The 12617-nt window shown below is 54.3% G+C and overlaps 1 protein-coding gene across 4 annotated transcripts in view; it reads left to right on the top strand.

Moving 5' to 3' along the window:
• ACOT11 (acyl-CoA thioesterase 11) overlaps window positions 1–12617 on the top strand; it is a 70752-nt gene that overhangs the window by 25235 nt on the left and 32900 nt on the right. The window contains exon 1 of one of the 4 annotated variants that reach the window (XM_029947781.1): window positions 3800–3902. The exons of the other annotated variants lie outside the window; for them this stretch is intronic. Coding sequence (XP_029803641.1) covers window positions 3870–3902 — 33 coding nt within the window. The 5' untranslated portion in view covers window positions 3800–3869. Of the gene's footprint in view, window positions 1–3799; window positions 3903–12617 lie in introns of those variants that run through there. 4 annotated transcript variants of the gene reach the window in all.

The following is a 12617-nucleotide window of genomic DNA, read 5'->3' as shown; positions in this document are numbered from 1 at the left end:
AGTAATGCTGTGGCATGTAAATGGAGGTGACTTCACTGTGTTTTGTCACTGAGTGGGGTGGTAGAGCTGGGACATGGCCCTGAAGAATTAATGCAGACATTTGTCTTCTAGCCAGGAAGGCCCATCTGTGGGGCCAGGGGAAGGAGGTCACGTGGGAAAAGAAGTGTTTGTGGGGCTCCTGGGGCTTAAAAGGCAGGTTTTCTCGAGACGTGGGACTGCCCTGAGGTCCCCTTAAGGACTCTGCCTTTGGGCTATGGGCATCACAAGCTCATTCCACACCAGAAATGAGCCTGCGAGATTCGAGACCCTCTAGAGAAGTCCTTGGTCAGCATTAGATGGCAGCGCTTGTGGGCTCTGGACTTCGACCAGGGCTCAGGTCCTTATGCTGACTCTTATCAACTGCATGACTTTGGACAAATGACTCTTTGCCTCCGAGTTTGCTCTGTAGGAGAAAGATAACCATAGGACCTTCCTCCTAGGATGAGGTCCGAAGGTGGCAACCTCTGTGAGGTCCTTGCCCAGGGGGTGTGTGAGGAGAGCTATGACGATGGCAGTGATGATAAGAGTGGGGTACAGGCAAGAGCTGCCCCGGCTTCGCTGGGTCCCCTCCACCCTGGCTGGAAAATTGCAGGGCTGGCCGAGCTCACTGGCTCTCGAAGGATGGTGCCGGGACCGGCAGTATCAGCATCACTGGGGATCTTATTAGAAATGCACCTTTGGGGCATCTGGGTGGCTCAGTTTGTTAAGCATCTGACTTCAGCTCAGGTCACAATCTCGTTGTTTCTGAGTTCGAGCCCCGTGTCAGGTTCTCTGCTGACTGCTTGGTGCCTGGATCCGTTTCCAGTTCTGTGTCTCCCCCTCTCTGCCCCTTCCCTGCTTGCACTCTGTCTGTTTCTCTCTCTCAAAAATAAACCTTAAACAAAACTAAAAAGAAAAAGAAATGTAAATTCTTGGGCTCTCTTGGAGCTTTGCTGGAGATGTAGCTCAGCAATCTAAATTTTTATTTTATTAAAAAATTTTTTAATGTTTATTTATTTGAGAGAGAGAGAGAGAGAGAGAGAATGAGCCAGGGAGGGGCAGAGAGAAAGGGAGACACAGAATCCAAAGCAGGCTCCAAGCTCTGAGCTGTCAGCACAGACCCTGATTTGGGGCTCGACCCCAAGATCCGTGAGATCATGATGTGAGCCAAAGCCAGACGCTTAACCAACTGAGCCCTCCAGGTGCTCTGCAACCTGACTTCTAAAAAGCCCTCTGCGTCGTTCTGCTGCAGGCTGAAGTTTGGGGACCACCCTCCTCACTATCACTTACAACCTCTTCTCTACCCACTTTTCCGGAACTATGATTCAGGCATGTTGCATGTTTCCCGTGTTTAGGGCCTTGGTCTGGGGCTGCTGGGGGAGGGCACACGAAGATGAGTGAGATGCCGTGTCAGCCCTCAGGGGGCTCCCAGCGGAGTCAGGAAGGGGAGGCAGGGACCTGTGGAAATATTCACTGGAGTAGCAGACCCACCAGAACTGCCTGAGACACGGGTCAGTCCTATAATCAAGAGCAGAGAAGAGGGGTGCCTGGGTGGCTCAGCTGGTCAAGTGTCTGACTTGGCTCAGGTCATGATCTCACAGTTTGCGGGTTTGAGCCCCACATGGAGCTCTCTGCTGTCAGGGCAGAGCCAGCCTCAGATCCTCTGTCTGTCTCTCTATCTGCCCTTCCCTGCTCTCTCTCTCTCTCTCAAAAATAAATAAACATTAACAAAACAACAACAACAACAAAAGAACAGAGAGGAGAGAGACCTTTCTCTCTCTCTGCAGAAAGACCTGGCTCTCTGTGGCTTGCTCCTGACGTTGTCCCGGCTCAGCCTTGCGGGAGCTTCTCTTATACGTCTTACTGAAGCCTCTTGTATTCTGTGCCTTGTTGTGGGGATGGGGTGGTCAGGGCTGTAGGTTTGACATCAGAGATGGTGATTCTAGACAACTTCCTTGCGGACTTTGGGTGGCTCACTTCTCATCCCTGGGCTTCGGTGTAGCCCTCTGTGAGATGGGGGATGGGGGGAGGGGACCAGACTGAGTCCGCTGAGTCTGAGCCATTGTGGACTCCCAAGCTCTCTGGGTTTCCATCCCCTTGTTTGCACAGTGGGGCGCTGCATTGCCCTGGCCGCCTGCTGGGATCCAGTGAGATGAGCTGTCCCTTCCCTGACTGCTTTTCTTGCCAGTCGAGGGAGGTCGCTGCCTCAGCCCTGTTGCCTGGTGTTCGAGGTCCTTCTCAACAGATTCCCAGCTTTTTCCTGCAAGATGAGGATGCTTACTGCCTATTACTGCGTCCTGTTCTGGTCCTGTTAGGCCTTCTATCTCATCCCTCTTCTCAGCCTATCCAAACCCATTCAGTCCTCAGGCCCCAAAGCACCGCCTCCTCCAGGAAGCCTCCTGGATTGCCCCAGCCCTCAGTGCCATCCTTGGATCATCTTGCTGCCTTTAAGGTGTGACTTCAATTTCTCATCTGTTGACCTTGAACTGCTGACAGACCCATGAGTTATTTGAGGGGAAGCCTTGAGCTCACAAGCATGGACATTAAAGCCCTGGACTCCTAGAGCCGGGAGGCCCAGAGAGAGGAGGGAACTGTTCAAAGTCACATGGCACATTAGTGAGAGACCCAGGCCCAGAGCCCAGATGTCTTAGGCCCAGGCGGAGATATCATTAGGTGAGCAGGAAATGAGCTAGAGGCCGTGAAGGGCAGAGGCCTCAGATCGGGCTCCCCTGTGTTGCAACATGGCTTTGTACTCAATAGCTGTGCCACCTGGGCATGTCACTTACCTTCCCCAAGGGACCTACCAGTGGGGTTGAAGTGGGGACTGACACCAGGCCTGGCACGCAGAAGGTGGTTGGTTATTGTGAGGGGCTCATTACTCCTGATCCATCTGTCCACCCACCTCCTCTGCCTGGATCTCCCGTACCTTCTTCCCTTAACCACCGAGGACTTTATCTTTTTTTTCCCCATCATGAGAAGTCCAATGTGAGTCGCAAGGGCTCCTCGTTAAGCCTCCTGCAGAAGTGAGTGAGAGGGAGAAGGGAAAATCTGGGTGGTCTCTAAGTTGGTAGTGGCTACAGAGGACCCAGGGCAGGTGCCCAGGGGGGCTGAAGCCTGTGGAGCTCATGAGGGGAGAATTTGGCAGATGCCCCTTTAAGAAAAGTCACATTGTTCATTTTAAGGAAATGAGGGGGTGTGCCCTGTGCTTGGCCAGCCGGCAGCACTTGGGGGCAGCACTCCCAAGGGTGAAGAGTCCTAGCAGGTGGGTCTGGTATCTCTCTGGGAGGCTGCTGGCAGTTCCCTGGCCTCCTGCCACCTTCCAGCCTGACCCCTTGTGGACAGATGGAAAGCTGGGGACCATTTGGCCAGGCTAACTGGCCAGGGATGGCAAAGTGGAAACTCCCGGCCCCTAGGAAGGACCCTGGAGCCGAGAGACCCCCTGAGAAGGATGTCAGGGGCTGGAAGTGGGCTGGACTAAGTCTGGCCGTGTGGGCTGGACTAAGTCTGGCCGTGTCTGGAAGCAAAGTGAGTGTCGGGCTAGGTGCCCAGTGGGCAGGCACGGGGCCCCCTGATGGCTGGGGCCCAGTTGGCTGCCTCTCTCCTTCCCTTCCACCAGGCGGGCACCGGAGCCTTGGGAAGGGGTGCTCTGAGAGAAGGGGGGCAGAGGGCAGTCTGAGGAAGGGCAGGACTTGGTGATAACAGCTGGGCTCAGGAGGGGCGGGAGCTCGGGAGGAGGAGCAGGAGGAGAGGCGACAGGCTTCATTTGGAGCCGGAACCTGGCTGTTACTCAGGTGACCAGTGTCTCTCAGTGTCTACCAACAGTGTGACCGGCTAGTAGGGTCTCGGCCGCAATGATCCAGAATGTCGGAAATCACCTGCGAAGGGTAGGAGGGGGGAGGGCTGGGGGCTGTTTGGAGGCAAAAAAGAGGGGGCCGGAGGTTGCAGGGGCAGGGGGTGGGGGGAATCCCGAAAGAAAATCGAAGTTTCCATTCTAAGTCAGAAGTTCTATATCTTCGCTCTCATTTTCCACACGCCATTTTCTAGCTCTCTCTGAAGGAGAAATTGCAGAACTCTTGGGCTGGTTTATTATAAGCAACAATCCCCAAACAAGCCGCTCACTCCCCTGAGGGCTGGCTGTGCTGACTGGGAGTTCTCTGGGTCTGGAATTCCATTCTGGGGGGAGTGTTTCTCTGATCGGAGTCCTGTACGTGTTTCTGCTGGACACCGAGCTCCGTGGCTGTGTGTGCCGGCGTTCAGGGCTCGAAGGCCGTGAGGCTGGTCAATGTTACAGGGCTGGGGGTGTGTGTGAGTGGGTGAGGGTGTGGCGGGACCAAGCCTGGGATTCTCGGGGACAATAACCTCTTTCAGAGAGCAAGCTTAGGACCAGGCGTGGGCTTTTGGAGAGGTGTCGTGCAGGGTGTCCTTGCAGACCACGTTCCCTGGAATGTCTTAGGGAGGACTTTGGAGCAGAGATTAGATGCTGAGGCATGGGACAGACCCGTGTGTTCAATACCGCCTGGCGGGAGCCTTTGATCTGGTGAAACGGGGAAGAGTTCAGGACAGACAGGCAGAGACTGTGCTGGGCGCAGAGTGGGTGTCCTCTGATGATATTTTCAGGAAAAGCCTTTTTTCAAAGGGGCAGGGGCCAATAAATCTCTTACTTATCCCCGCCCTCCATCTGCATGACTGCTGTTCACCTCAGACCTCGGCACCCTCACCCGCCCAGGGCACCTTCTGCCTGCCTCCCCGATTCCACATCCTGCCCCTCCAATTGCCCTCCACTGGAGGGATGCTTCTAATAGGGAAATGTGATTATTCCTCACCTGTTCAGCCGGCTTCCCTCAGTATAATGTTCACACTCCTTACCTACTACAAAAGGATCTTGGGAATCTGCCTCTGCCTGCCTCTCCCTCCTCACTCTTCCTTCCCCACCCCTATGCATTCAGTGCGGCAGCCATCCTGAACTGCTTGCCGCTGCCTCAGTTTACTACGTTTGTTCTCCCTACACTGTGGTCCATACTGTGCTTTTTGCCTGGGTGGCCCCCAGCTTCTCTCTGCCCCCCCTGGAAAGTTCCTTCTGAGCCCTCAGATCTCAGCTTAGATGCTGTCTCCTCTAGAGAGCCTCCCTAGATTTCTCAGGGCACAGGGAGCCTTTGTGTTAGCTCCTTTTCACCCTGGATTGTGTGATGGACTTGCATGTCCATTTCTCCCCCTGACCAATGAGTTCCGTGAGGCCGCTCTGGTATGCCCAGCAGGGGGTTGAGCATGATCAGAGTCCCAGATGGTGCCTGATGAATCAGTGGGCATGGCAGCTTCTCCATGAGGCCAAGGGTGGAGTCTGAGCAGTAGGGTCCCATCTCCTGAGCACAGGGCCAAGAGCATTTTCCAGGCGGGGTGATGACTTGTGCACATCATGACTTTATTCCCATTGATGCCTATCAATAACTGGGGAGAAGGCAGTGGAGAAGGGACGTATCTGTATCACCATTTTACAGAGATAACAATACCGTAGTAGCAAATCTATGTGTCGTGCTGGCCACACTAGGCACCATACCAAATGCTCTGTGTATCTTCATTCATTTAGTTCTCTGTGAGGTAGGTACAGTTATCATCCCCATATCCCAGATGAGGAAACTGAGGCTCAGAGAGGTTGAGGACTTGCCCAGGCTCAGGATTGCACTGGCAGGAAGTGGCAGAGCTGGGATTTGAACTCAGGCAATCTGGCTTCAGAATCTTGGTTCTTAGGGAGCCTGAGGCTCAGCCCAGCGAAAGCCCAGAGGGAGATTTCAGCCTATACATTCTGTGTCTGAGCCTGTGCAGCATTTCGCTTCCCCATACTCTCCTGCCTGCTCTCCTGAGTTGGGGAGTGGTGGTAAGCATGGGGGTGGAATTGGGCTCATGAGGTGACCTGGGTAATGTGTTGGCTGAGAACACTCAAGCCTTGATTGCCACCTGGGCCATTGCCTGCTGGCAGATCTCCTTGGACTCGTCCTGTTTCTTACTGAATTCTCTTAGTTCCCTGGGGAATACAGGACAGTTTGGGATGGTTTTCTGGGTAGTTATCAAAACTGTTTCTAATGAAAAGCAAGCAAATAAAAAAAGCCCACTGGGGACAAAGAAAGCCAAGTTAACTGGGATCAGAAGGGAGGCCTCAGATAACTTACAAGCCTTGCATCACAGGCTTTGGGGGCCTTGTCAGTGTCCTGTGGCATTGCAGACATGAAGGTTTTGGAGTTAGGTGGTTCTGGGTCTTACCTGCCACTGGGTACCCAGCAAGCCCTTGGAACATGAGAACGAATGAATGAAAGAATGAATGAAGTGGTGAACCTGCTGCTCGGCTCGGGGAGGAGCGCCGATGGCCTGTCTGGTGGTGCCGGAAAAGTCTTCCTGTCCGGTCTCAGTCTTTGCTTCTCTCAGTGGAGACCCTGTCCTTCCCCATCCAAAGTGTCAGTCTGTACTGGGCGCTGAGTCCCGTACTCCTGGGCTGGCAGGGATCTGCTGGGGCCCTAGTGGAAGACTGGGAACCTCCGCTCAGCCTGCGTTCCAGCCTGGTCAAGGTCACCTCCCGGGAACTTTGTTTACTCTGGGGAAGGTGATGGCATTGTTTATCCCAGCTCCCCTGGGAGGTCCTGCACCTTGGAGGTGTTGCCAACAGGGTGGTGGGAAACCAGAAACTGCCATGGGTATCCGTGCACATGCCCGGGTGTCCACGGACCTGCATGCTGCTTCCAAGCCTGGCAGTGATCCCACTGCTTCACCTTGAACCTGAGGACAGCCGGAGGCTCTCTTCCCCAGCCCAGCCAGCCCCCCAGCCTCACTGAGGGTCTAGTTCAGAGTACGAAGAGGTTTTAAGCACCATGCTTGGCCACCCCTGGGTTAGAGTCTTATCTTCACCCCATCTCTCCCCATCTCTGCGTTGTTCTCTGAGGTTCCCACCAGCCTCAACATCCTGGGGTTCAGGACTTTGGTGAAGGGCTTGTGCACCATCTTGAGGTTGGTCCTGATAGTGAAAGGCAGGGGCCTGTCTGCCTTGAGGACCCCACTGTGTGGTGAGGAGGGGACACCCGTGGGAATAAAATGACATGCCTATCATATGGTATGAGTGCAAAGGCTACTGAATGAATGAGTGACTCTGAGGGATGACTATGACTCAGAACGGTGCTGATGTGCCCAGAAGGCTTCCTGGAAGAAGAGGCAAGACTCAGACATTTACCTTCCTTCTTTCTTTTTAATTATTTAATGTTTATTTATTTTTGAGAGAGAGAGAGAGACAGAGCACAAGTGAGGGAGGGGCAGAAAGGGAGACATAGAATCTGAAGCAGAATCCAGGCTCTGAGCTGTCAGCACAGAGCCCGATGGGAGATTGAACCCATGAACCATGAGCTCATGACCTGAGCCAAAGTCCGACATATAACCGACTGAGCCCCCCAGGTGCCCCTCAGACACTTAGCTTCAGCCTGTTCAGGAGCCCCATGTGAACCCCTGTCCCAGCTGTGGACAGACACCTGTGTGTTTGTAGTCCGGAGAACTCTTCTTCAGCCTTCAAAACCCAGCTTGGCCATCATTTTCCTTCCAGTCTGCATCCCGCCTGCTCCCAGAATTAATGACGTCTCCTCAGGAAACTGTGCTGATGGTAGTTGTTCCCTCCATAGGGACTAACACATGGCAGGTACCGAGTACGCTATGAGGAGCCCGGGCTGCTGTGTGGAGCTGACAGCTAATGAAGGAGACACAGAGATAACGTAGTCAGGTGACCGCACGATGAAAATCCGTGCCCTGAACAGTAACAATAGTAAGAGTAAAGGTCATATATGACAGAGAGATTGAGTCACTTGCCCAAGGTCACACAGCTATTAAGTGTCACTGCTGAGATGAAACTCAGATTGTTGGAGAACAGGGAGCTGTGAGAGAATAATGAGAGACGTCAGAGGAGGGCCCTCTGAGCTGGTGGCAACAAGGCAGAACACTAGCTGTGGAGGAGACAGCCAGAGGAAGAGCTGGAAGAGCATTCCGGGCAGAGGGAACAGCATTCCGTTGCAGGCTCCATGTGTGAGGGCGCTTGGTGCATCTGAGCTGCTGAGTGGAGGCATGGAAGGGAGTGGGGGTGGAAGGGCTGAGAGAAGGCTGTGATGTGCTGCGGGTGGGGGGCTGGGCATTGGAGGCAGGGTTTGGGGTTTGGAGTGCTGGGGGATGTATTGTGCTGCCTGCTAGACTGTGTGGTCCATGAGAGGTGCTGGTCCCAAGGCACGTAGTCCCTGCGCACAGTGCTCAGAGAGGCTCAGAGACCTAGGGAAACACATCGTCATGGTTCCCCTCTGTCTGGCCAGCACCAAGAAGGTCCTAGCCACTTTTCCACCCACCCCCTGATGGCTCACAATAGGAAGGTGGGTGATAGGCTCAGCACGCTGGTACGGACAAGGCACGGGGAAGTGAGACGATGTGCCTGGGCTGGTACAGCTGCAAGGCTTGGCATCCCCTACCCGTGGGGCTAAGACACCCCCTTTCCAGCCCCTCTCTCCTGTCCAGCGTGACATCTGGAAGCTGTGCATCCAGAAACTGGCCTTGCTATCACACGCAGACCCACCCCATCACCGCCCAGCTTCACACACTGGCAGACGCAGATTCGAGGCTGGTCACCTGCCCCCCACCTCACACACACCAGGCTCTTGGGGAGGTCGTGTCACTGCCATTCACCTGTGTTTGGTCTAGGCGGGGACATGCGTCGCCAGCCCGTCTGGACAGCTGCTCGTGAATCTGGAGACCTGCTCTAGAGACACTGACTCTCGTCACCCTGTAGGCCTTCCCTTCCTTATCTGTGAACCAGGTCTGCTCCTGTCGATCTCGCTAGATCATTGGCAAGATGAAAGGCTTGGGAGGAGTGCGGAGCTCATTCACGATCGGCCGTGGTAAACGTCAGTCCTCTTTCCATCTCATCTGGACTTCAGTTTCCTTCGTCTTTCAAAGACAGGGTCAGCTGCTAAAAACTGACTTATTGTTGAGCACCTACTACGTGTCACGCATAGTCAGGCATCTCAGTAGCTCTGCTGGGCCAGTGGTATTCATCTAGCTTTCCATAGGAGAAGACCAAGGCTCTAGCACTGAGCCGCTCTGAGCTAGCTAGCGAATTCAGTCTTGTCTGACAGCTGGGCAGGGGGCCTGGTGCCATGGCTGTTCTCCTTGTCCTGGGCCGACCTGGCCGAGCAGAGGACCTGAGACCTCTGCCTCGTGCCTGCTCCGTCCTGTGCCTCCAGGGACAGATGGTGCTGTCAGCCAGGTGCTCTGGCAGCTCCCTGGCCGCAGGCCTGCTAGCTCCTGGCACTCCCCAAGAGCCACCTCCTTGCATTCAGGAGGTGGCATGAGGGCAGTGATGGAAAGGACTGGAGCCTGGCACTTTGGGGACACCAGGATGAGTCAGACTGGACATGTCCTTAGGTGCCTGCAGGCTGATGGGGAGACAGAGGAGGGACATATCACTGATGACAGCAGAGTGTGGTCAGGCTGTGACCAAGGGAAGCCCAGAGGTGGCCCTTCACCAGCCGCAGGGGCCAGGGCGGGCTCCCTGGGGGAAGTGATGGGTTAGCGGGACCTCGGAAGGTTTTCCAGGTCAGGAAGCCCAGTCTGGGCAGAGGCATCCGTGGGTGAGATTTGAGATTTGGGAAAGAACTTGTTCCATTAGCAATGGGGAGGGAATTTGGCTGTGACTCCGTGCAGAGTCCCTCTCTGGCTCCCCTGCTCATGCGGCATGCTTTGTCTGCCTGGGGGCTCCTTTAGTAATAATAATTTGCCCTCAGCAAATCAGACAGTAATTAATTAATGTCAGTAGACATTAAGCATGAAGGATTTCTCTTGGAGAGGTGGCTTTGGTAGTAAAAAAAAACAAAAGCCTGGTTCCAGCAACAAGGGCAGAGCGCCCTGAGGCAAGTGCTTCACTAAGCAAGGAGCAAAGCCCCGTCTCAGGGTCTCAGTCCCCGTGCCCCCCCCCCCCCCCCCCCCCGCCAAGAGGGGTAATTGTCCCTCACAAGGTTTTGGTGAGGGTTACATGGTAGTATGGATACAAAGCCATTATGTAATGTATATAAAGGCCTGGAACATGGCAGGTACTCAAAAATTTATCGTTGGGGAGGGTGGGGGGAGAGGGAGACGTTGGTCAAAGGGTCTGAAATTCTAGTTATAGGAAGAATAAGTTCCGGGGACCTCGTGTAGCTGCGTGGGGACTATGTTAACCACGTGTCACATACCCGAAATCTGCTGAGAGAGTAGATCCCGAGTATTCTCATCCCCTCCCTACCCCCGAAAAAGGGGGACTGTAAGGTGACAGAAGTGTTAGCTTGATTGCGGTCATTTCACAGTGTGTACATATATCAGAACATCATATTGTGTGATCTAAATATATCATTTGTATTTGTCAATCACTGGGACGCTAGGGAGCCGTGGGACCTGGCCCTGTGCTCACGGAGTCTCTGATCCCTCCTGTGTGCACCCACCTCACAGTCTGGGAACTCTGTGCATGCCTATCTTGTCTGGGTGTTCAGAAGCCCAGCGGGTCGGCTGCAACTTCTCTGCAGGGGCCCTGAGAGCCCATCCCTTGGGCTGGGGAGCGCACTGCCCGGGGTGGGGTGGGGGGAGTGGTGCTGAACACCCCCCCCTCCACTCCTGTTTGTGATCTCTAGAACAGGTTGGGTCTGCCCCAGGGTGTGGCCCTGCCAGGTGTGGCCCATTCCCAAGCCCGGGGAAGTGGTCAGAGTTCAGGAAGGGGAGTGGCGCTTAGCACTCCTTCCTCAGCAGCCTCAGGTTTCCAGCACTCTCCAGGGCTGAGCCAAACCAGGTAGGTCTCCATTTCCACTTGGTCCTTAGGGAGGGGATGTTGAGACCCAGCTCCTGTCCTTCTCTGGGGATATTAGCCCCTGGGAAGCGGGGGTGGGGGCAGGGGGACAGGTGGGTGGTATGGAGTCAGAGGACTCTGGCTAGTGGCCGCCGGCTACTTCCTTCTCAGCCTCGGTTTCCGCGTCTGTAAGGTGGGGCTGTGGAGTAGTCAGGGTCCCCGTCACTTGAGGCTGCTTTGGACCAAGCAGGTTAGCATCATGTGGCCTTGACACAGAGAAGTTGAGTTTGAAGATTGAGTGGTGCCTACGGGCGCTGGGGGCAGTGCAGGGTGTGGGGGCGGGGGGGGGCTGGAGAGAGGAAGCCCCAAAGACTAAGTGACTTTTGGGGCAAGGGGGGGCAAGCCCCGCGTTGCTCCCAGCACCCCCAGCCCCCACCCCAGGGCCTCCTGGGACTCTGTTTACCTGATCCCCATCCCTCTTACGACTAAGAGATGGTGTAAACTGTGTAAACACTCTCAGTAAGGCACACAGGAGACTGGGAGGGACAGCTGAGCCCGCTGTGCCCTCTGGATGGGCCATTGTGAGGGTGATGCTGGGTGGGTGCTGAGACCCCTACAGCGCAGGGAGAGGGACTGGTCAGAGACTACTCCCTTCCAGCTTTTTCTCCATATCACCTGAAAGGCAATCACGGAGCGAGCGTCCCCAAAGTGCCAGGCTTTATCTCAGAAGTCCCATGGGCTGTCTGATGTAATCTGCCTCCAGGGCTGGCCATCACCTGTGGCACCCCTGCCAGGCTCTAGAGTCACAAAAACCCAAGCCACTCTCCCCTCTGCCTTTGAAAATTTTTTTAAATTAAATTAAATTAAGCATATATAAGATATTAATGTTTTTGTGTCTTGAGTGTTTATTTATTTTGAGAGTGAGGGAAGGAGAGTGCAAGCAGGGGAGGGGCAGGGAGAGAAAGAGAGAGAATCTCAAGCCGGCTCTGTACTTGTCAATGCCAATGTGGGGCTTGAACCCACAACAGTGAGATCATGACCTGAGCTGAAAGCAAGAGTCAGATGCTCAACCAACTGAGCTACCTAGGTGCCCCTGTTTTTTTTATTTTATTGACAGAGAGAGCCCGCCAGTGGGAGAGAGGGGCAGAGGGAAGAGAGAGAGAGACAGTCGTAAGCAGGCCCCACTCTTAGTGCAGAGCCTGATTGGAGGCTCCATCCCATGACCCTGGGATCATGACCTGAGCCGAAATCAAGAGTCACTCAGTTGGTTGTGCATCTGACTCTTGGTTTCGGCTCAGATCATGATCTCACAGTTCATGAGTTTGAGCCCTCAGTTGGGCTCTGAGCTGACAGCGTGAGCTTACTGGGGATTATTCCTTTCTCTCTCTTTCTGCCCTTCCCCTGCTTGTTCTCTCTTTTTCTCTCTCTCTCTGCCTCTGTATGTCTCCCTCTCTCAAAATAAATAAATAAACTTAAAATAAAAGAGTTGGATGCTTAAGCGACTGAGACCCGGGCGCCCCTCCCCTCTGCCTTAAAAAAAAATGTTTTTTAATGTTTACTTATTTTTGAGGGGGGGAGGGGCAGAGAGCGTGTCATGTTCTACCCACAGAGCCAGCCAGGTTCCTCTCCCCTCTGCCTTTTTTAAAAAAATGTTTTATTTTTTAATTTATTTTTGAGAGACAGAGAGAGACAGCGTGAGCAGGGAGGGTCAGAGAGAGAGGGAGATGCAGAATCTGAAGCAGGCTCCAGGCTCTGAGCTAGTTGTCAGCACAGAGCC

This window comes from Suricata suricatta, chromosome 8, assembly GCF_006229205.1.
Source record: "Suricata suricatta isolate VVHF042 chromosome 8, meerkat_22Aug2017_6uvM2_HiC, whole genome shotgun sequence".
NCBI lineage: Eukaryota > Metazoa > Chordata > Mammalia > Carnivora > Herpestidae > Suricata > Suricata suricatta.
The sequence above is the reverse complement of the archived record's forward strand: the minus strand, read 5'-3'. Positions and strand labels throughout refer to the sequence as shown.